The sequence below is a fragment of the Oryzias latipes genome, chromosome 4 (genome assembly GCF_053564925.1).
Source record: "Oryzias latipes strain Hd-rR chromosome 4, Olatipes_Hd-rR_3.1".
In the NCBI taxonomy this organism is placed as follows: domain Eukaryota; kingdom Metazoa; phylum Chordata; class Actinopteri; order Beloniformes; family Adrianichthyidae; genus Oryzias; species Oryzias latipes.
This window is the reverse complement of record NC_136240.1, coordinates 35,925,654-35,947,776: the sequence shown is the minus strand read 5'-3', so window position 1 is coordinate 35,947,776 and position 22,123 is coordinate 35,925,654. Positions and strand designations below refer to the sequence as shown.

The 22,123-nt window shown below is 41.3% G+C and overlaps 1 protein-coding gene and 3 long non-coding RNA genes across 4 annotated transcripts in view; 1 reads left to right on the top strand and 3 right to left on the bottom strand.

Moving 5' to 3' along the window:
• cacna1ea (calcium channel, voltage-dependent, R type, alpha 1E subunit a) overlaps positions 1–22,123 on the top strand; it is a 113,074-nt gene that overhangs the window by 30,024 nt on the left and 60,927 nt on the right. The window contains exons 3-5 of the mRNA XM_078946411.1: positions 3,844–4,110; positions 13,103–13,208; positions 13,283–13,422. Coding sequence (XP_078802537.1) covers positions 3,844–4,110; positions 13,103–13,208; positions 13,283–13,422 — 513 coding nt within the window. The remainder of the gene's footprint in view (positions 1–3,843; positions 4,111–13,102; positions 13,209–13,282; positions 13,423–22,123) is intronic.
• LOC110014999 (uncharacterized) lies at positions 7,282–8,822 on the bottom strand. Its single transcript, XR_002290061.3, has 3 exons — positions 8,393–8,822; positions 7,781–7,879; positions 7,282–7,653 (listed from the first exon to the last, which is right to left on the bottom strand). It is a non-coding gene; the product is annotated as an uncharacterized LOC110014999 (long non-coding RNA).
• On the bottom strand, positions 10,612–12,011 carry LOC144991980 (uncharacterized). Its single transcript, XR_013655689.1, has 2 exons — positions 11,553–12,011; positions 10,612–11,363 (listed from the first exon to the last, which is right to left on the bottom strand). It is a non-coding gene; the product is annotated as an uncharacterized LOC144991980 (long non-coding RNA).
• LOC144991978 (uncharacterized) lies at positions 12,401–15,979 on the bottom strand. The gene is made up of 3 exons (XR_013655687.1): positions 15,591–15,979; positions 13,376–13,462; positions 12,401–13,270 (listed from the first exon to the last, which is right to left on the bottom strand). It is a non-coding gene; the product is annotated as an uncharacterized LOC144991978 (long non-coding RNA).

Genomic DNA, 22,123 nt, shown 5'->3' with positions numbered 1-22,123 from the left:
ATTGCTTCTGTTTTCAGTTCTTTTTTTACAGAGGGAATTTCCTTTGGAGCTGCAGAACTCAAAGTGGTAAAAAGGAAACATCTAAGCATGGCTGGATTTCTAAATCAGAGCAATTTTTAGAACAACAAGGAAATGACAATGAAATACTGAGCCGCTCCGGGAACTGCCTCCATTTTAACCGTCTGTTATGAGGCACAGGTGAATTCCTGAAATAAACGTGGTGTCTGATGTGCTGATGGCCTTAAATAAGTAGATATTTAGTTTGAAAGCTCCTGATTACAACTGGCTTACATTTGCTGCTTAAATGCCAGACAGTCAGCTGAGACAATAACGATTCAATTTTGAATTCTCTAGATTTCAACCTCTCAGGAGACGGAAACGACAGACTGAAACTCCTCAAACTAACCTGTAAACACTTTCCGCCTCAGATTTAAAAACCTCTTTTTCCACCCAAAAGATTCCTATTTGCGATATTTAACTTTGGAATTTCACCGCTCTACTTCCTGCAACTGTTGTTTCCTCTGTTCCTTCCAATGCACAAACCTTTTTATCAGCGTTTCCTGATTTTCAAACAAATCTCATTAAACGGAGGAATTCTCCCAGCAAAGAGCATGACATTTGAGGCCCGTTCTATTTTCATACCTCTAATGTGTTGAAGTACTAATGAGCTGGAGGCCACACATCATTGATCACCTCTTTCGTCATCCTGCTGTCTGAGAATCTTCATCAGTGCCAGAGCTGCAGTTACCTCCTCTTGTGGTTCGTCTCTCGAGTTATTTCTGTTTTGGTTCCTTTTTTTTTCATCATCATCATCATCACTTTTACGTTTTCACATCAAGACGGTGCCGTGAAATAAGTCCTGTGAGGATAAATGCTGACAAGATGTTTAATTTTGTTTTTTTCTATTAAAGGACAAACATTTGTTTCACAGTCAGAAATAAAAAACAAAGACTTTTTCTTTTTTCAGTATTTTATTTGATGTCTGGCAGACTTTTAAAAAGCTGAATTGAATTGTATGAAAGAGAATTGTCTTTGAATCTCTTTTCCTGTGAAAACAGAACAAGTTCACTCGAGGCATTGTTGCTGAATTTTACCTATATTAAAAAAAAAGATTCTTCATTCCAGCTCAGTTGGAACTTCTCTGCCTTCCTGCTTTGAGGATATTTACGGATTCCTGTGTCCTGATAATAAACTGATGGTAGTTTTTCTCACAAAAACTGCTTGTGAAATTTAAGAGATGGAGTAATTCTCATGCATGCTATAAATAAAGAAGTGAGTTTGATGAGAAACACTTGACATTTAAAACCAAATTCGGCTCCATATTGTTTAGCCCGTTTAATTTAGAGAGGCTTTCAGCTGCTTCTGTGTTTCTAAGTCTTCATTCTCTGCGCTTGTTGTTGGACTCTTTAAGTTTGAGTTGCAAATACTGAGACGTAATTAGTCCTCCTGAATTTGCTCAGTATCTTGTTGACTGAGGGTTTGTGAGACTTTCATCACTTCCAAGCGGAGAACACATCAGCAAATTTCCCACCATGTTGGAATGTCGTTTCAGTTGTTGTCATGTGAGGAATACTCGTCTCAAGCCAAGTTTCTGAGCCGACAACATTTGCACGGTTTCACACGACTCCACAGTTTGAGAGTGAACAGCTTTGATGGATTCAGATGCAATTCAATTCAGTTCAATTTTATTTATGAAAAAAGAGAAGAAACCTCAGGGGGGTCCACATGAAGGAGGGATCCTCCCCCAGGACCGACAGGCGATGTACCCGGACTGTTTGAATAGTGTAGCAGATGAGCTTCATCCAGATGGAGTTGGGGGGACGGCGAGCCAGAGGGGGGGTCCACAGCCAAGTGTAGGAGCAGGAACACAGACGAGCCAATTTCCTCTGGAATCACTCCCTCTCCCCCAGAGGGGAGTAGGAAAGAGGGACAACACGTGAATCACGCTGCACCAAACAGAGGCGTGGAGACCTAGATGATAAATAATGATCAAGAATAGAGAAGAGAAGAAATAAATGAGAACAGAACCCCAGCGCACCATACTTCCCCCAGCTTCTAACTTCTAGCAGCTACTAACAACTAAATGTTATTCATATTAAATTTATTTTAAATATGTAGATAGTAAGTTGCATGCACTATGGTACTGATAGCAGATGGCAATAATAATAACAATAATAGAGAATCCACATTTTTAGGAGAATAATATTAATGCAATATAGTAACAATCTAAGCAGGGGGAATGGGCCGGTCTGGCCCAGTTTCTGAACCCAGATAAGAGGTTCTGATGCAGTTTGAGAACAGGAACAGTGTGATGTTCTGGTTCAGCAGGTCAAACTGACTAAACACCAAGTTAAACCGTGTTGAATGAAGACATTGTCGTCGTAGGATTTACAGTTTACTTCCACAATTCTTCATTAACGTTCGGTGAAAACTGCCACATAAAGTACTTTCAGTCATTCAGAGTCGTTCAGTACATTCATGAAGATCATGTACATACATGTATATTTTCATTTTAATTAACGATATTTAGCCTCATGTAATATGTGATTGTTTTTTGGCTGCTCTGTTATTTTAAACCTCTTCTGGGCTCAATAAACTTCATTGGAATCTTTTTCTGGAATCTGGAATCGTCTCTGTTTTTATCTCTGTTTCCCAGAAATGCAAACCGATTGAGTGCATTGTCTCAGAAGCTGGGCCACCCCCTCAAATGTCTCCCAACAGTAGGTTTTGAACCCTGTAACTAGCTAAAGATTCTTTCTGCTGTCTTCCCTCCTAGAGTATTGTCGCGGCTCACAACAGGTGTTTACTGCCCCTCAGATCTGATGCGTGACCAGCATTCAATACGTCCCTGACGCATAGCCACATGCAAATTGCTGCGTGGCTTTTTTTTAAATGGCAACTGACCAGTCACCAAAAATAGATGCGATGCCATCAATATTCATGAATCCGAATTTCCAGCATTTTAAAGTTAGTTTTCTTTTTTTTGCGGTTTTTTACGGATCTAATTAAGAGGGATAATTGGGATACAATTCTGGAGACATTATTATTGTTTTTCTGGGTGTCTCCTTGTCTTTTTTTTTTTATAAATATTTGAATGTCAGAACTGGTCTGCACGCGGTAGGAGGGAGAGGTGTGTTGATCCTGTCGCATGAGAAGACACTGTTGCGTTTCTCCTCCCGCTTTTCCATGGCGGGGAACGAAGAGCCGCTGTCCTCGCTGTCCTGTAATTACAGACAAAGCGGGGGGAGTTTTTCTCTGTTCGATGTGTGACAAGTATTTTTTCCCGCGCTGTTTCGGGGGGAAAATCATGTGGAAAATGCCAAAGTTCTTTTTCTGTCGTGCTGTTACGCAAGCAGCAGTGTGGTAGCGCACAGGGAGAAGGTGGTCATCAGAGGAGAGGAGAGGAGCTGTGCCCTGAATCCGATGGTTTATTAACATCTGACTGTGGATCAACCTGCTCCTCTGCGGAGGACTGAGGACGCCTGCTGACCTGTTGCAGTTTTTGGTTCAGGTTTATGGTGTGGATGGATGAAACGGAACAAAATGCTTATTTTTCTCAAGTTTCTTCTGACAGACTCTTAACTGAGTTAGAATTAACAAAGTCGCTTTTGGAATCGTCTGCTGGGAAGGAGCTTTGGCTGAGCTTCTCGTTGGATTGACTGTTGTGTTCTCAAGTTAAAGAACGGGGTGTCTTTGCCAATAGTCCCGGATGATGCTCTGAAAGTGATCGCGCTTTCTCCGCGGCGCTGCTGCCACACCGAGCGCAGCACCGCGCCCTGCTCTCCAGAGAAGCGCAACCTCCTTTCTTCCCGCCTTCACTCCCGTGTTGCTTGTTTTTGACAGAATGGCCCGCTTTGGAGACGAGGTTCCAGGCTTGTTGAGTTCTGGAGATGGGGGCTCGGAGCGCAATCGGAACCGCGATGGAGCGGCCGTGTCCACAGGTGGGATCTCTCCAGCCTTCAAGCAGACCAAAGCGCAGCGTGCGCGCACCATGGCCTTGTACAACCCCATTCCAGTCCGGGAGAACTGCTTCACCGTCAACAGATCGCTCTTCATCTTCGGCGAGGACAACGTGGTCAGGAAGTACGCCAAGAAAATCACTGAGTGGCCATATCCTTTTTCTGTGGTGATGCTCACTGACCAATGAGTGATGGAATCAAAAGTAAGTTTTCATGTGTCCCAAAACACATAAATGCACCACCATCTATTAAAGTTATGGCAAAAGTACATGTTTGCTTAAAGGTTTTCTCCACCAAATCACCCAAACGTTTCAGCACCATGGACAGCACATGGTGAACCCAATCATCAGAAACTCATATAACAAACCCAGATGGTCCCATGTGAAGTGTGCAACCTGCTTATGTTTTTTTTTCTGTTCTAACTACATGGAGATCTGCAGAAACAGTGTTGAAGGCAAACATTTAAAAAAAACGTGTGCAGAAAACAACAAAGCCTGCTTTTTCTATTTTTAATTTCTGGAACACAGATTACTACAACATGTATCTTTCAGTCCAGAAAAGTTGCCTCTTTCAAAAGTTTCCCATACGTCTTTTTTACACAGTGACATGATAAGTGCGTTTTGTTATAGTAACTGTTTTGTTGTACTCATAAAGGCTTTAGAGGTTATTGATACTCATGTACTGATAAAGGGATGTGTATGTGCTGGCACCTATGGCACTAGAGGTCATAGGGGCCCATTTGGTCCTTCATATCCAGACTTGGAGTACTTTGAGTAAATGAGCAATTTTCTGATTCAGTGTTTTTTTTTATAAACCTCAGATGGAGATCTTCTGTCCTCCATAGAAACTCATGTTTTGTGTCAACCTGTTGAGAACCTGTTGGCTTCAGCTGTCAGGATTAACTTTGATAGTTTTCTTAGAGCTCATTTGCACCAATGTGTTCTATCCTAGCTTTTTTTTTTAAATTAAGACAGGGCTATAATGTACGGATAATACATGGTGTTTATGAGATAAATGGTCATCAAAGCTCATAATTTAGATTCAAATACTTTTTTTTCTCAGTTCTGCTTTAAAGTGTTAATTTGACTGTTTTGTACTGTTGGCATGGGTTCCTCATCAGGAAGTGCAGAGTTAACCAGGCAGATAAAATGAAAAGGAGTTTAAGTCAATGGAAAATGGATTAGAGGAACATTGGAGTTTCTACACACATCACTGTAAATCCTTTCTGTAACAAGAAGCGATGAAGACTTGTTCTTTCCACCCTTTTCAATGTCACCATGGAGTCATGCACAGTGGGTTTCTCAAGCTCCACTCCAGCTGCAGTGATCAGAACCACTTGTTTTTTCCAGATTAATGATGTTTTCTTTAGTTTATCATCATTAATCTGAGGGTTTAATTGTAACAAAACAAAACATTTGAAGTTATCATTTAGCAACTCCAATAATGAGCCTGTGTGCTGCCAGATGACAACGTTTGGAGTTCTTCTTTTACTCTTTTCACAACTGATGTGAATTAGCCCGATGCTAGCTTTGGAATTCAATTCAATTCAATTTTATTTTATTTCTATAACCCAAATTCACAACAACAGCCGTCTCGATGGGCTTCATATCGGTAATTTTAAAGTAAACGTGCAATCCGAAAGGATCATAAATGCATAGAATTCTATAGGATAATACTAAACTTGAACTAAACAGACTATAAGCTGGGCATCCCTGCTCTTAGTCCCTCCTTTGCGGTAAGGAAAAACTCCTAAGAAAAACCATTTTTTCCGTGCTCCCTGCAACAGCCAATTAGATTACTAAAAATACAAGAATAACAGTGAACAGAGAAGCACTGCTATTTTATGCTCCAAAGGTGAGCACATATGCATTTGTGCTGCAGCTCACCAGGTGTCCAGGCCAGGTGGGGCCTCTTCACACACTATTGTTCTGTTTCATTCACCAGCTTCCTGACCGGCTGGCTGGCTCCTGCTGCTGGTAAAAACAGAAAAGAGTCTAGAGCTGTTTAATTTTATTTTCTCTGGGTTTTTTATTTATATTTTTTATTATTAATGTTGGCAAAACAGAAAATCACTCGGGGGGGTTGTTTCTGCAAAGATATCACAGATGCTTCAGCTCTGCAGAGTGCTGATTGTCAGCAGCGATTATGTTTTTACAGCACCGATAGGAACATTTGGTTTTTGTGGAGAGAAGACACAGTTATGGCTTTAAGTTATTGGTGGTTTCTGAGACCGGAAGCTGCAGGACTGAATGGCCTCCAGGTTAATGTCTTTTTGTGGAGGGAGTGTCTCATTACATCTAATGAGCTTCACAGTATCTGATTAAGTAACATTAACAGAAATCTTAAGCAATGACGTCCAATCGTTGTGTCTCATGTTATTACAAATAGTCGTTACTCACAGTTTCATCGTATTATTTCCTAATGAGGTTCTGAAGAGTGGAATGCTGAGCTCTGGTCAGTATCTAACTGTGATTGTCATAATTGTGTCAGCACACCCTTGAAATGTCATGCATTTAGTTGCTTCATGTTTAAAGACCCACTCCAAGGAAAATTGTGTTTTTGGTGTTTTTGACATTTTCTTTGTGGCATTTTTTCTGAAGATGGAGGACAGATATAAAAAAAAAATGAGCTTGAGAATTGCAGTTTTGAGTATTTTCTTTATTCACATCATTGGGAATGCAGTTTGGAAAAGCTTGTAGTACAAAATACAAAGGGCGGGGCATAAGCTCCCTGCTCCACTCCATTCTGAAACAGAACTATGTTGTTTTCCACGTCTGAGCTGACGTCCAGCTCAAAACCGAACGGCTGGATAGCTCCGACCATTTTGTTGTTAGTGTGAGGGACTGTAAGCTAGCCCGTGTCAATACAGGGATGATGGGAAGGGAGGGTAGGCTTACTCCCACTGCGCAAAAGCCCCCAGAATCAGGAGATATGTTTGTCTGGATATCCTCAGAAATACCCCATATCTGGTGATATCTACGGTGGATACTCTCCGGACATGACTGTTTCTAAGTTCATGTCCTGAGCATATCAACTCCGAGTATGGCACACATTTATTCTGATAGAATCTGGAGATGAGATTCTCTCCAGATATGAGATGCGTCACTAGTGATATCCAAGGTCAGGATATTTCCAGATTCTATCCATGTCATATCTGTTGATATCTGATGTCCGTATACCAGTCATATCTGAAGTTAGGATTTGGAACATATGGCCAGCAGACATATCTGAAGAACAAACACTAGTGATGTAAGTCAGGATATTTCAAGATACCAGTCATATCAAAAATACATAAGAAATAAAAGGTGACAGAAAACCGGTATTACTCAAAAATATTTTATTACAAAATAAATAAATAAGTCAAAAACCACAAACAAACATGCATCCTTTTTTTCTCTTCTGCCAGATAGCAGCTCTTGACTGGTGGTGGGTTTCCTTCAGTAAAGCCAGCTGAGTGTCTCGTGCGTAATTTTGGCTCAATTCCACTCCTCCAGTTTTCATCCCAGGCTTTATGGCATTTCAGCATCACCCTGGTTAGCCTAGTGGAGCGCCACTTTGGCGAGGCTTGATAATAAGATGGTTTGTCCTCGTCACTTTCCTCGTCGCTGACATAGTTTGCATTGGCTCTTTTTATATATGACAGATCCTCTTGATTGAGAATCTTCTCAGCAATTTTGACCCTCTTTTTGAAGAGCTGTGGACCAACAGGAAAGGAAAATATTATTTTAATTAGAGGAAACAACATACACACACATAGACAGTTCAACTGGACCATGCATGACCTGAGTAAATGAAACAAGGTCACGAATAGGACAACTCACCTGATCATGCTGACTGGTCCTCCTTTTGACCTCCTCCTTGCTTCCATCTCCATTCTCTCTCTTTGCACTTGAGACTGTCAATAGCTCCATTGCAAGCTCCTAGTCGATGGAAATATGAAATGTACAGAAGATGAGGTCAACATATTGCATTGCAACATGTTTCCAAAGTGTGCCAATAGTCCCACTCTCAACTCACAGCTAGATTTCTGAGAAATTACTTGCACTCTGCTGAAACTATGTCCTAGTAAACAACTGTTTGTTTGTTTTTTGGCTAAAAATGACATAGTATGACAATAAGACTTTAAAAACCTAAGTTAGGGAGCTATGTCTTTAAATGTATTTTTTTAGCAACACTATGTAGTCTTTTAGCCACGCTAAACGCAACAACATTGCATCTAATGTTAAAAAAATACCCCAAATAATAAATAAAAAAACATCTCCTTATGTGTTAATATTTCACTTTAAAAAAAAAACAGTAAAACTGAAGCATGCCCAGGAGCATGATGTTGTCCATGTTTTCCTTACATGCAAAACAAGACAACATGCTAAAAATACACTCATTTTGATAGTCTGTCAGCACCTTGATGCAGAAGTAGGAAGACCTACACATACATTCTCCAACTCGCTCTGCAGGACATCAGGTAAAGGTCAGTCTTGCTTTTGGACGCCCCTCTTTGTGAAAACTCGCTTAACAGCAGATGATCAGTCCAGGATTTATCCTGCAGGCGGAGCAGCGTGTGGACTTGGAGGATCTCATTGCATGCTGATTTGAGTGCATAGTGCCATAGAGTGCAGTCGATCAAAGCGAAGAGGCGGGGCTAATAAAGCACATGGCCTCAGGTTAGTCTTGCTGGCCCAGGGAGAAGTGGCAGCTGCTACTTCTGTCTGATCCCCACTGAGCTCCCCTGCAGTGGGAAGTGTCCCATTGTGAAGGTACACTTCTAAATAATTAATAGTTAGACCTATTAGTGTTTTATCAGCTGTGCAAACAGAAATCAAAATGTGAGAGCTCTTGCGGAAAAAAAATTCTAATAATAACAATCAAAAATAATTAAAGGCTAAATTTTGTTAAGCCTAAATGGGATTTCAAAGACACTCATTGGCAATTAAATTAAAAAGGGATTTTATTCTACATCCTTTCCTCTGGAGTCTGCTTGAAATGAAAAAGCATCAAATGTTTCCCTTTAACTCAGCAGCATCCTTGCATGAATCACGGAAATGGACAATTAGGAAGGAAATGACTGTTCTGTTCAGTTGTTGAGGGCTAGTTTTCAATTTTCTTTAAGTTTTAAAAGGTTCAGTTTATTTGCTTAAAGGTTGGATTTTAACTGAACAAGTAAAGCGTGTTCAGAACGGATCCTTCATGCTTAAAAATCTGCTTTTGTAGCAGGAGGGTCTGAAGAACCGATGTGAACAAGTAGTTAAAAAGGAGTTGGTCAGGTCTCTTTTACTCTAACTTACCTGGTTTATTAAAGCATAGTTTTCCAGGACATTTTATTGCGATAAGTAATTTGGAAATACAGTTTTCCAGCTGAGGATGCCACTCTAGATTTTAAAACTTTGTGAAGAAATATTTTTTAAAACAATGCTCCAAAATGTCACATCAAAGCATGATTTTATTACATTTAAACACAAATAATTATAGCAGTAAATGCCCTGCATTCTGGATTTAAATGTTATTAAATGATGTGACAAATGTGGTTTTGTTCCTAATGAATCTGTTAAGTTTTCGACTGACCCTTTTAAAGGTAAACAGTGATATTTTGTGACTAAAACGTCTGTTATAGTGTTGAAGGAAATGCTTTTGGCTTAAGTGACTTTTTCAGGCTTCAAAGCTGCTTTCTTGTGGATTGGAGACAACATTGACCAAAAGAGCTGCAGGTGAAAAAAAGAGGCCTGGGCATCAAGGAAAGTCGTTCCATCGTCTGACCTTTCACTAGCTGCGTTTTTATTGACTATAAAATTGCGCAAATTGGGTTTGCGATAATAAATTTTCCTGATGGAAACAACACAATGTCGAAAAAAAACGTGCAATGTGTTAACCCACGAGACGAGTGATGCAAATAGCAGTTTCATCTTTTTTATGTCCAGGAAATTCTTTAAGTTAAATTACGGCAACGATGCAACAGTTTAGTTTGGGTTTGTTGTAAAGCCAGTAATGCTTAATAGGTTTATTATTTTCTTTTCACAAATGTACATTAAACTATTCTGTCCCTTCTGATCACCAATTGTGCTCTGCCTTTCAACCAGCCGCTGACCATTTAAAGATGTAAAGCTAAAGGCTCAGATGCCCGCATTTCCTCTGATTTCCACCTATGTCATGATATTTTTGATGCTGGGATCCAGTCTGGGCTTGGATGTATTTACAGCCGAACACGACATCACACCACGCCTCCCTGTCTATTTTTACACGCACGTTTACGGAGTCGAGGCAGAGCGCCAGCGTCATCGTGACTCAGATGGCACATGAGACGCCTTATTGCCTAAGCTGGAGCGTTTACACCTCAGCGGCGTTGACACCCGGCAGAGGAGGGGAGAGGATTCAAGACCTGTATTTGGAATGAGGAACACAGTCGGCTTTCACTTTTTCTTTGATAGTTTGAAAGACTGGAAAAGTATACATTGAATAAATGTTATATTTGCATCCGTTGTTTTGGTCAATTCCAAGCTAATGGAGTTAAAGACGATAAGAAAATGTTTAAACTGGCAGACCTCTCCTCAACAAAGACTTTTAAATTATTACTTCAAAATCCAAACACCATCAGAGCGAGATCAATCAATCAAACTTTATTTATAAAATAATGTCTTCAGCAACATAAGGAAGTGATAAGTATTTGGTACCATTTAATACTAAATGCTTCAGGAGGAAAACGTACACTTTCTACACACAAAACGAGACCTACTGTGTTCTTTTCACCGATTTTAACTTCGGGTTCCGTTATCCACCTGTTAGCTTAGCACAACATGTAGTTTCCATGTTTCAGCTCATGTATGCAAGCGTAAAGATTTTTGTCACACGGGTGATTGAGCTGCACAGTAACTGTCTTGTAGCCTGTTGCCGTGGATACCCCTGACCCTCTGTCTCCATTTCCCCACTTTTCCAGCCCTTCTTGTGTTAATCTCCTCTGGTCTCTCCCAGTGTCTTGCTGGCGTTTAGGAGGATGTTGCTCCGTGATGCAAGCCAATGACATGGAAACCAAAAACCGATCGCCGTAAATGATGCATCATATCACATGTTTTCTCTCTTGTTTTGAGGATTTTAATTACTTGTTCAAATATGAACCAACAGTTTGTGCTGCAGTGTCTGCAGATGTGTTGCTTCCTTCATCTGAAAAAGAAAATCCGTCGGCACATCGTTAATCCGTCCACTTCTGCCTCATTTGTTTTGTTTTTGGCTTCACTTCTCATCGTTCTGTTTTGGAAGCTCAAGCATCATCCTTTCCGTATCCTTCATCCTCATAATCACCTGCTACTGTTGCATTTTTCCCTTTCATCTCTCCTCCTCCTCCTCTCCTCCATGCCCTCCCCACAGATTCTGGATCCATCAGTTCTTCTTTTTAGTCCAAAACCAGGAGAAGTGAGCCTGCCCACACAGAGAATGACATTGCTGGTTTAGTTCATCCACAGAGCAGCTGGAGATGAACCAACATCCGGCACAGGTCTCACGTTACATGGACTGAGTCTCATACTAAGAGTGACCCCTTTTCATGGGCTCAGATCCCAGATGTTGCCTCTTATCACTCGTCTGCTGTGTTTGTGTGCAGTAACTGACCTGAGATAAGGTAAAGCTTGTGTCTGGCCATGGGTCGGCCCTCAGGACATCCTGCTTGGTTCTGTTTAGTGCAAAAAGATCAGAGTAACTGCTGATTTTGGCTTACACATCAGTGTAATCGTTTTGCTGCAGGTTTTTTTTCATCATAAAGAACTACACCTCATTACTATTTTTTTCTGATCCAGCACCTGAATCCACTGCTTTGTTCTCAAAAGACGTGTCTTTTTAATTCAGGGTCTGACTAAAAAATACATTTGCTATACAGTACCACTGACTGTGCCTCATACATTCAGATCTAACTCAATTCACACCTATCCTCTGCTCTCACACCAAACATCTATTTTCTGACTCAGTGAAAAGTAGAAGTCTGGACCGATGACTAGAGACTGACATCCGACAAACATGCAGGATTTCAGTGTCTGTAACGGTCCTTGATTCTGGATCATCCATCTCATTTTTAGTTGAAGCGTTTTATTTAAGTGCTGCACGGTGGGGCAGTGGTTAGCGCTCTTGCCTCACAGCGAGAAAGCCCTGGTTCAAGTCTCAGCTGGGGGACCAGAAAAAGAACACCAATGGATTTAGCATGTTCTGCCCGTGTGTTGTGCATGTGTGGGTTTACTCTGAAGAAAAACATGCTTCATAGGTTAATGGGTCACTATAAATTGTCCCTATAGGTGTGCATGGGTGTGTGATTGTGGCCCTGAGACAGACTGGCAACCTGTCCAGGGTGTCCCCTGCCTTTGCCCACAAGTGACCGCGATAGGCTCCAGCAGCCCCGTCACCCCGAAAGGGATAAACAATAGAAGATAAATGAATGAACTTTTTATTTATGCATGCTGGAGGCTGTTTCCTGATTCCTGATGAGAATTCATGTATTCCTGTGTGCCTCTATGGATGTCCAATCAAGAACCTTTCAACTGTTTAAAATTTAAACTATATTATTTAAACTATTTGGAATGCTTTAAAAATAGATCAATAGCTGATTGAAGAGGCCTTTAAGGTTACCTTGAGTTTCTCTTCTTTTGTTTTTTTAAGGTATAAAGCACCCAAAAACTTGAACTCAATACAAAAAACAATTCAACTCCAAAATCTCACATCTACGTCTCAGTTTGATGCCAGTATGAAGGACCTGGAAATAAAATCAATAACCTGGAGCTGTTTTTAACCTGTTAATGTTTTTAAATTTGTATGAAATGTCTGAGTGTCACTTTTTTGTCTCTTGGCCAGGACTCCCTTGGAAAAGAGATTGATCTATGGATCTCAGTGGGATTTTTCTGGTTGAATAAAAGTAGATAAATAATAAATAACAGTTTGAATTATTAATGTACCTGTTGGTAGTGGGATTTGTGATTAAATTCTGATTAACTTGATGCAAGAAATGTTTACAACTTCACTAAATTTAGAGTTTGAAATCCTTAATTCACCATGTTTGCTGTTTTAAACAATGTGAGGCTGTAATCCCATTTTACAGTTCTTGTGCACACCTGCGTGTTCAGTGTGGCTGAACTTTGTCTGCAGCAGTACGATACTCCTTAACCCATGTCCTCCACTCCATTTGAGTACATGATCCTCACCACCATCATTGCCAACTGCATCGTCTTGGCGCTGGAGCAGCACCTTCCTGGGGAGGACAAAACCCCCATGTCCAAGAAGCTGGTGAGACGCCCGCCTTCAGCCTCCATGCTCCTCGTAGAGAGCGTGCATTCACATGCATCCATCTTTGTTGGCAGGAGAAAACGGAGCCTTACTTCATCGGGATGTTCTGCTTAGAAGCGGGGATAAAGATCATCGCTCTGGGCTTTGTGTTCCATAAAGGATCCTACCTCAGAAATGGCTGGAACGTCATGGACTTCATTGTGGTCCTCAGTGGGTGAGTTTGCACTGAGCATGTGTGAACGTCTGAAATGACACTTTGTGAAACAGGATTAGCTTCTTGAATGGAAGGGAGCAGGGATTCAGAGAGGTGCTTTAAGGACAGAACAGCCGTGTTTAGCTTCTCTTAATTGTTCTAGGTTCTTACAGTTATTTCTAGAAGGTTTTGTCGCTGATGTTTTGACAGCCTGCATCACTCTGTGCTGTGTCTTTGTTTTCTATTTTACTCTGGGACATTGTGTTCCTCCTAAAATCACAAAAGACACATTTTTAATGTAGATTACTAAAACCATTTTTTATTGGAGCCAACTTAAAAGCTTGTTAGCAAGCCTGATATTTATCGTAATAACTTTGTTATTACATAATGTTCTGTTTGTGGCGACTGAGTTTGTGTTAGATACTCAATCTGTTCTGACAAACTCATCTTTATTCACTGGTTGACTAAATTAGAAATAGTGTCCCTTAAGACAAACGGAAACACAGCAGGATTAGAGGTGTAGCTATCGCAATTAACAGAACATTTGAGCTTTGAAAGACAAAGTAGAAGATGCGTTTGCCACCTTTTTAGTTTTAAATACACCAGAATGGGTTTCCATGAGCACGTTATTATAGTTTTATTCATTGTTTCTTAACAGTAAAACAAAATGGAGGGAATTTCCCAACTTGTTCGTAAAAAGAGATGGAAACTGGATTGGATTTAAAATATCAAGAAAATAAAAATGTTTCAATGTATTTAAAGAACAAGAGATTTTATATAATGAGAACAAAGTGTATGCAGAGAAGTGCTGTGTGTATGGAAGTGGCTAACAGGGAATCATGTGCTCAATCTGAATCTGTCTGGTCTGAGCTGTTTCCAAACGTTTTCCAAAACTCTTGTTTTATTTTAGCAGCACTAAAATCTGTCAAAAATAGTCAGGTGGAGCAGATTTAAACGGCTGTAGAAGCATTTTGTGGGATTTACAGCCACTTTTCAGCCAGTCCTCTGTCAGGTCCAGCAGCAGCTTGGGAATTGCACCGGAGAACGGTCTAGTCTGTATCGTTGGACTCTTATCTGTAGGGATGGGAATAGAAGCCCCATGAAGCCTCATTGGGGTTCTTGTAACTGTGCCGGAAAAATGAACCAACCATTCAGGGCTTTGAAACCACGCAGAACAGCGGCATCTGGTGGCGGACTGGAAGTTTATAAACATATGTTTCAACTACGCTCCTTGTAACACTTCAATGTGGACAATGATGACAAAACTCAAAACAAAACAATGTTGTTAATGATGATTAGATAAAAAAAGCAACTTTAATAAAACATTTGATGTTTTCTGTGAGAGGTGCTTGACACTACAAAATACACATCACATGAAGAAAATAAACGCAAAAAAAACCCAAAAATCATAGAAGACGGTTCTTGAACTCAGGACCTCTGGGTGCTAGCCCTGCAGACTGCTCCGCTGAGCCATCACTACTGATACTACTATGATCCGCCATGATACATTGATTGAACTATTTCTTTCACTCTCACTCGCAACTGCCCTTACGGGTGCATGCAGGCTGTCTGCGGGTAAGATGGCGCCCAGACATCATTAGCCGAAAGCGGAAATTCCACACGTTTTCAGAACGGTAGCACCTTTTATTAAAACGTTTTTGCGTGAGTGAGCGGTAAATGTTACGGTCTCCAGTACAAAAAAGTTTTACTGTGTAAGAATGAGCTTTAAATGGGGCAAAAAACATTTTTATTCCTTACAAAATGTGGATTTGCAAAACTGCTAAGACTTCCGGTTCTGGCTAATAATGAGTGGGCGCCACCTTGTTGTCAGAAAAAATGGTCAAACCTGAATGGGGCACACAAGTGACCCGCACAAAATATGAAGGTCGTGAGGCCGTAGTGCAAAAATATTCATGCTCATTATTTTCTATGGGCATGCTACAGATGACAGGTCATAGCACACACTCATTCTGGATGAACACGTAAGAGTAAGTGAGTAGGTGAGACGCAGGTGTGTCATACAGATTTTTCATTTTCTGACCCCTCCCCTACACACTGCACACAGTGTTACACATACAGGGAGACGGCTGGATCCATGTTTTTTTATATGTATATATACATATTTTAACCTGTGAAACACCTTGTGGCTTTTGTCTGTGAAAGGTGCTATACAAATAAAATGTACTTACTTACTTACAAGTGCAGCAGGTTTATTAGCTCAGCTTAAAGTCCATAAAGATAATTCAGGGTCAGGCAGGCAGGGGTCGATAACAGGCATGAGAGCATCAGAGAAGAGACAGGGGTAATCAGGATTGAGGCCAGAGTCGGGGCAGGCGGCAGGCAAACAGAGTCAGAAACCGGGTCAGAACACAGAAGATCAGATCCAGATATGAGGCTCGGTAAGGAAGGCAGAGTGGCACCAACAATACTTCACGCTGAGTGAGGCTCAGTGCAGAGCTTAAGTATGCTGTGGTTGATTCAGTGACTGAGAGTCAGGTGTGCGGCCTCCAGGAAGTGTGCGCTGGGGTTGCTGGGAGATGTAGTACTTTCAGTACTCCGGAGACTTCTCCCGCCGGTGACCAGAGGGGGAGACAGAGTTTTGACTTCTGACAGTCAGGAGATTGTTAGTACTGTGAAATTAGTGTGTGGACATCCTTGGTATCATCTCAGCACACCGTGCGTGCAGCATCCGTGCGTGGTTAGTAAAGGGCCAGTTCTTTGCTGTGCATTTATCAAGCAAAGCAATAATTGCAGCTGTTGGCTAATTCTGCTGTTCTGTCTTCTAAATGCACAGTAGGCATTGTTTGTGTGAGTGAGGGTGCTTGAACAAACACTCAGTCTGTAGCTGAGGACCGTGAGGTAAACCTCTGCGTGTTCGTTGATGAGGAAGAAAGTGACCACAAAGCCTGAATGGAATTCAGTCCTTTTAGTAAAACGTTGGATCAGAGTCGACAGAGAACTGTGGGTCTTCACCATGATAGACTGGGACCCGTAAAACGGATTCCACAAATATAGACCCCATGTGTGGCTTCAGGACAGGAGAGACCCCCCAGAGGCAATAACACCATATATGGTCATCTTTACGTGCTTCTGCTCCTGCCAACAAGGTAATTTATAGCTTTGTTTCTCAGTGAAAAAGTACTGATTAAGGCTTCGAAGCACACCCTAACCAGCTTCAACTATGTAAAAATGCCTTAAGCCATATAAAATAAAAGTATGAAAAGTAACCTAGTAAAGAAGCCTTTATGTAACACAGTGTAAAAGTATTAAAAAGTCTTCATTTAGTATAAAATAACTCCTCCTTTTAAGAGTCCTGTGCGTTTTGTAAGTCTGGGGTTGTAAATGTTTCAGATCAGTTGTAATTCTGAGGGAAGGAACTTCACTGTTGCATCAAAGTTGGTAATTATTCTGATGAAAGTTCATTAGAGAGGCGTTTCTGAAGGATAACACCCCCCATTCATTACAGGTTGACGCCACTCATTCGAACACAAACACAAATGTTCACAAATAAAACATTTGTGTTTGTGTTACAGAAACTATGTCAAACTATCAACTGAATGAACTCAGTAGGGTGGGATTATATAAACTCACTTCTTCCTGCTCCTTTTCAATCAATAAATCAAGCTCTACTTGACTTTAGTTAATGATCACTGTTTTTAATCAAGCAAACGTGATTTAAGTGTTTTTTCTGTTTTTTTAATCTATGCATTTTGTATTTCTGTAATGAGTTTGATAAATATGTGTAAATTCTTTATTACTTTGACTACAATGCTTGAAATAAATTAAATCAAATCAAAATATTGATCGGTTCACATTCGTACAGGGCAGCAGAATTCTGCATGATGGATTATATTGATGAGCTGAACTCAGGCTCCCTAATGATGGTGCTCTGTCTGCAGAGAGGAGGCAGAACAAAGGAGGAGTAATGGTTAATAATAAGTCTGCTGTTCTTCTGACCAACTGATTCGACAGTCAAGCACATTGGAGACAATGTTAAGCCAAAGTGAGCAGCTCAGGTGAAATAATAATCCACAGAAAGGTGTGAATCTGCTTCCAACCTAACAGGAAGGAAGCTGAGAAGAAGATCTTTGAGCTTTTTTAAGTCTTTTATTCATTTGCTGTAATGTTTTCTTCTTAGTATTCTTTTGTCACCTCATGAGAAGCTGTTCACCTTAATGTCCTTTAGCATCAATATTTTCCATAATTTCTTTTTACATTTTTCTGTATTTGTTTCACATTGTAACACAAAGACACGCCAGCATCTGTTCCACTCTTGTCGCGTTATTGCAGCCATCGGATGCTCAGAGACCTGCCTGACCTGGATGAAGACGCCTTCCAGCTTTGATTGTATTAATATTCAGCATGATGAAGTGAGACGCTCTCTAAATTATTATTCTGGCCAAAGCAAAGACAGAACAGTCCACTCAGTCTCTTTTTCTTCTTTGCAGACTTTATTAACCTCTTGCACAGGCTGAGACATTCTCTCACCATCACCGGTGGTTTCCTACTTTATTAGACTGAGTTCATATTATGGCCTCAGCTCAGACATGATCAGTTGAGTCACTGCTGTCTGTCGGTTTGTAATGATGGAAGTTTTGTTTTATTCCAAAACGAATGAGGCCTCCCATTCATTAATATCTGCCTTTTAGTCTTATTCTCTTTTGCCACATCATGCAGTCTATAACCATCCATCCATCTTCCAGTCCAGCTTCCTCCTGTGCATGCAGGGTTGCTGGAGTTGTTGGATTCCATCCCAGCTGTTTTAGGGCAAAGATTGGGTTCACCCTGGACATCTCACCAGGTCATCATAGGGCCTCTGCCGACAGACAACACGCACTGAGGGTCAAAGCAGCATTCACAATCGACTCATTGTATGGATGGCCTTCGCAGATTCGGACATTTGAAAATGTTTAAATAAACATTTAAACAAAAGTTTAAATAAAAAAAATGTTGTGCAGCCCTTTTTCAAAAGGGGAGAGATGAAAACACAACCATTCCGTCGTTCTCCGCTCTCTCTCTCTGGCCCCAAAGCAGAAAAGCTTTTTTATTGTCCAATGAGGCAACATGTAAACATGTAAAATACATCACTGGACTCTGTGTCTTTACGTGACAGACATGTTTGCGCCAGTCAAAGATGCAAGTCTGGTCTGCATTCCACCGGTGTCTCTGTTCCCTCAACAGAAAACAGAGACCAGGGGTCACAGACAGGCCTGCTGCTGACCTCTGCACATCTTATCTGGTAATACATGCAGGTTTCACTGTTCACTCTGCAGCAAGCAAGCATTTTCATGCATATATATGGAATCAAATGAACGTAGTAAATGAAGCATGTTTTTGAACTTTTGGGGGACCAGATGGGCCGAAAACCAAACATTCACTTGGAGAATATTTAGGGCAGAGGTGGGCACTGAGGGCCTCATTCCTGCATGTTTTCCAGTATACCCTGCTCTGGCATGTTCTGATTGGCTGGACACACCTGAACCAGGTAATCAGCCATAAGTAGGGCAAGACTATCTGGAAATCATGCAGACACGCCGACCCTCGAGGCCTGGAATTGCCCACCCCTGATTTAGGGCGTATTCAGACTGGAAAAGTCTGCTGGCCGGGACAGAGTCTGCTCAATTTGGTCCGGATCGAGTCCTGATCTGTGGTCTGTGTTCAAACTGCCGTCAGGCGGATGTTCCTGTTTGGAACCACACAACACCTTTAACTAAAGATCTCCTCAGTCATTGGCCAGGAATAATAAGGGTGGGACAAAGCAACAAGAGAAAGAATTATGAATAATGGAAGTCCTGCACTTTGAAGTCCTTGATGGGATAGTTCACTTATTCAAAATTTATGTTTTGATGACCAATTTTGAACGTCTGTACTACACTTTTTACTTTTGTATGGCTGAGCCGTGCTGCAAGGCGGTTACAGAGGAGATGGTGGCCGAAAAGGCACGTTGATAAGCATTTATAAGAAATAGATTGTTGGGAAAACAGTAAGAAGCAATGTGGGTCACGTTAAAAGTAGTTTAAATGAGCCTTTGTTCATCTGACCACATTTTAATGTGTTGTTTTGTCTCATCATTGCTGTGCCACTATTCACATCATGTGACGACCGGCTACTGTGGCCATTTTGATTCAGTTGCTCTGCTTCGAGAAAGGAGTATATTCAGACTGAGGAAACTCAGAGCGATCCGGAGCTCAGTCTGGTTGGAAACGAACCGAGACACTCAACCAAAACGTCTGAATACAGCCTCAAACTCACACAGTAAGGACCCAGCTGGGATTTGAACCAGCACCTTCTTCCAGGTTCCACTTCCAGTAATCGTCTGGCTGGGACAAATCCTTTTCTTGATGTTTGTTTTTAGTGACCAATAATAATGCCACAAAAACAAAAACAATCCTCCATAAGAAAACAAACCTGGTAGAGGGAAACTTTGACACAGAGGCCAAGCTTCCCTTTTAGACATTGCGAGCACCTCCCATCCATCCATCCATACATCTTTAGAACGCGCTGCATCCCTTTCGGGGTCACGGAGTTCCTGGAGCCAACCCAGGTACTGTTGGGCAAAGGCGGGAAACACACTGAATTGGTCCCAGCCTGTTGCAGGGACACACTCACATCTAAGGATAGTTCAGAGACACCAATCAACCTATGAATCCTGTTTGGAAGCTGGAGTCCTCGGAGAAAACCACACATGCAGGGGGAGAAACTTCACACAGAAAGAACTAGATGTCATGGTTTGGGTTTCCTTGTATTGGCTTTTGTTTCTGTCATGTTTGAGTTCTGTTTCCTGTTTTATTTTGAAGGTTTCCTGCATGTCATGGTTTTGAGTTTTACTTCCCTGGTTTCAATCTCTCCCGATCTTTGTCACCTGTGTCTTGTCCGTCCTGTCTGTATACAACTCTTGTCTCTGCTTCCTCTGGTTCATTACCGTCTCTACCCTGACTGTCTTCTGCCATGTTTTCTTGTTTAGGCCACAGTAAGTTTAGTTTTGTTTTCCTGCTCTGCAGCGCCTTATGTTAGTTTAATAAACCCCTTGGCCTGGAACCGTGTGCCTCCCGTCTCTGCATTTTGGGTCCTTCATGCTCACCAGCCCTCCCTACCTGACACTAGGGCCCTCTCCCTGTGAGGCAAGAGCGCTAACCACTGCACCAGTGTGCAGCCTTTGTGTGTGCCAACTGATGCAAAAAGTCCCACAACTGTGATTGTATTTTCTCCCACTTTTTATTCCATCTGTTGAAGTACAATCCCTCATTTTCTCAGTAGACGGGGCACTAAAATGTTTGCTAGTTTGACTGGTAATTGGATGCATGTGGCTCCGGTGACTCCTTCTGACTCGGCCCCCGTCGTGTGTGTTGATGGTTGCCTTGGTGTTTTCCTGAAGGCCTGACAAAGTGAGTCGTTGGGAGACGTGAACAAATACACAACCCATCCTCAAAGGCTGTTTTGTGATGCTGAGGACCGTGTTATTGATATTCAAATAGAGGGACCGTGGGTTTTCTGGGGTCATCACACATTGTGTTCAGTAGCGTGTTGCAGTGACAGCAGAGTAAAGCTGTGATGTTGAGGCAAAGAGTAAAACTCAAAGAAGAGCTTTTCAAAATAAAAAAGAATCATTGAGCTTGAAAAAAGAGGATAGTGTGGCATTATCGCATGTGCTAATTGTCACCTTGGTTGGGTTTATTGGCTGGCAAGGCCTACATTAGACTGGCAACAGTTGACGGAGGGCAACACCCACCGAGGGTTGGTGTCACAGCTTAGTGCCAGACGCACAGAGGGAGGTGGCAGGGATGGAGTTAGTGCAAAGGAGAGCTGATGAGAATGAAAGTGGTTAGTCTGAGGCAACAGCTCTTCCTCTGTAGCCAAAAGCAGCATCACTCCCAGCAGGATTCATACCCACGTTCTTTGTTATGTTAATATTTGCGGTGATAAATCAGATGAGCACATGCGAGCTGAAAAGATATTTTAATAAGGAGACATCTTAGGACGTAATGATTTTGTCGCTGATGCAGAAAGATTTGTAGAACAAATAAGTCCATAAATCTGTGGCGGTTAGGGTTTGGGCCAATGCTTGTAAAGCATAAACGTAACCACACATGGGTGATCTAGCTAACACGGAGGATCTGCACCCATAGACTCCTGAGCCACATGCGGCTCTTTACGGCTCTACGGAAGAAGTATGAATATACCACGCAACAAACACATGATTATTGTGCTGTTTACATGCAATTTATTAGTGATTGGTGTGTCAATTATAGTGATTTGAATCTGATATGTGCGCCGGACACATGATGCAAAAGTTATACGTTGGTGGTTCATGCATGAAAAGTCAGTTAGACATATGTAGAACAATTGTGGAAAGACAAATTCGTGCATGCATGTCACAAGAATCACGCACAATTGCCTAAGATTTACAGGATAAGTGCGTATAAACTGTGTAAAATATGCATAAAATGCTAACAGTATGAATACTGAGGCAAGGCAAGTTTATTAGTACAGAACAATTCATACAGAAAGTAATTCAAAGAGCTTCACGAAACAGGAAAATGCATTAAAATCACATAACAGTGCAAAAACTGAAAACATACATACATAATCATAAAATTTACTTTTAAGGAAAGGAAAGAGAAAAGAAGATGAACAGAGGTGTTGATGAAGACCCTTCAGTTAGAACAGTTTTGTCGTGTATGTTTACATTTTTAAACTGAAGTGATCTTACATGAGTAAAACT